This window comes from Perkinsus marinus (genome assembly GCF_000006405.1).
Source record: "Perkinsus marinus ATCC 50983 genomic scaffold scf_1104296951246, whole genome shotgun sequence".
Lineage (NCBI taxonomy): Eukaryota > Perkinsozoa > Perkinsida > Perkinsidae > Perkinsus > Perkinsus marinus.
The window spans coordinates 1-1074 of record NW_003209341.1 but is presented as its reverse complement, the minus strand read 5'-3'; the positions used below and the strand labels follow the sequence as shown (position 1 = coordinate 1074).

Genomic DNA, 1074 nt, shown 5'->3' with positions numbered 1-1074 from the left:
TATCAGTTAAATTATCATCAAGAGTGCAGCAACAAACTCTAGAAAATTTAATTTATATACGTTGAAGATCACATGCATGAAATATATGATCAAAATCAGGAGGTATTTGAATACCATAATAATCGCAAACACTTATTATTTCTTGTTTATCTAAATAACCATCACCATCAATATCTAAACGTCTAAATGTATCTCTTAAACGTCTTATTTCACGATCACGACATTGATGAGCAATAAGTAATCGACATATTCTAGCTAATGGTGGTAATGTTATTGAATGTCTCATACGATTAATAATATTAAAATCAAATACTTCATGTATATTATTATTTAATTTAATATTATTTGCATCTCTCTGATATGATTGTGTGATAAGTGGATGATTTAATGCTTCACTAGCATCATATCTATCATCAGGATTATATGCTAATAAATGACATAACATATCATAAGCATCATCAGATATATGAGTATATTCATCTGATTTAGATATACGATCAATAACATAATCAGGATTTAATATATCCTTTATAACAACATCTTCATCATCAGTCAAACTAAATAAAGGTATACCAGATAATAACATAGCAAATATAACACCAATAGCCCATATATCAACTTTACGTGGATCTTCTATATAAGATGATGATGATAATGATAGTATAGTATGCTGCTCATCATCATCATCATCAACATGTTGTTCTTGTTGTTGTTGTCGTATCGCTTCAGGAGGCATATATCGTAAGGTACCTGCTGCTATGATACTAGTAGTAGTAGTAGTAGCCTTCTCCTCCTTATTGGGCCTCCGTATATCATCATCATTATTATTATTATTATTATGAGAAGCTGCTATGTGCGTCGTCGTGAGATGGCGTCGTGATAATCCCATATCTATCATCTTTAATGTAGCTGTTTTAGAGGGATTAGTAAATATAAAATTCTCGGGTTTTATATCCCAATGTATAATACCAGATTTATGACAGCATGCAACAGCCTTTAACATATGACGTAAGAATACAACTGCATCCTCTTCATCAACTCTACCTTTCTGGCCTACTTCATCTCGTATACGAT

General features: G+C 31.3%; 1 protein-coding gene across 1 annotated transcript; it reads right to left on the bottom strand.

The window, feature by feature from the left end:
- Positions 1-130: 130 nt before the first annotated feature.
- Pmar_PMAR010476 (calcium-dependent protein kinase, putative) lies at positions 131-630 on the bottom strand (the record flags this gene model as incomplete). Its single annotated transcript, XM_002777603.1, has 1 exon — positions 131-630. A coding segment is annotated over one exon (500 nt), but the record flags the coding sequence as incomplete, so codon positions are not given.
- Positions 631-1074: the final 444 nt, after the last annotated feature.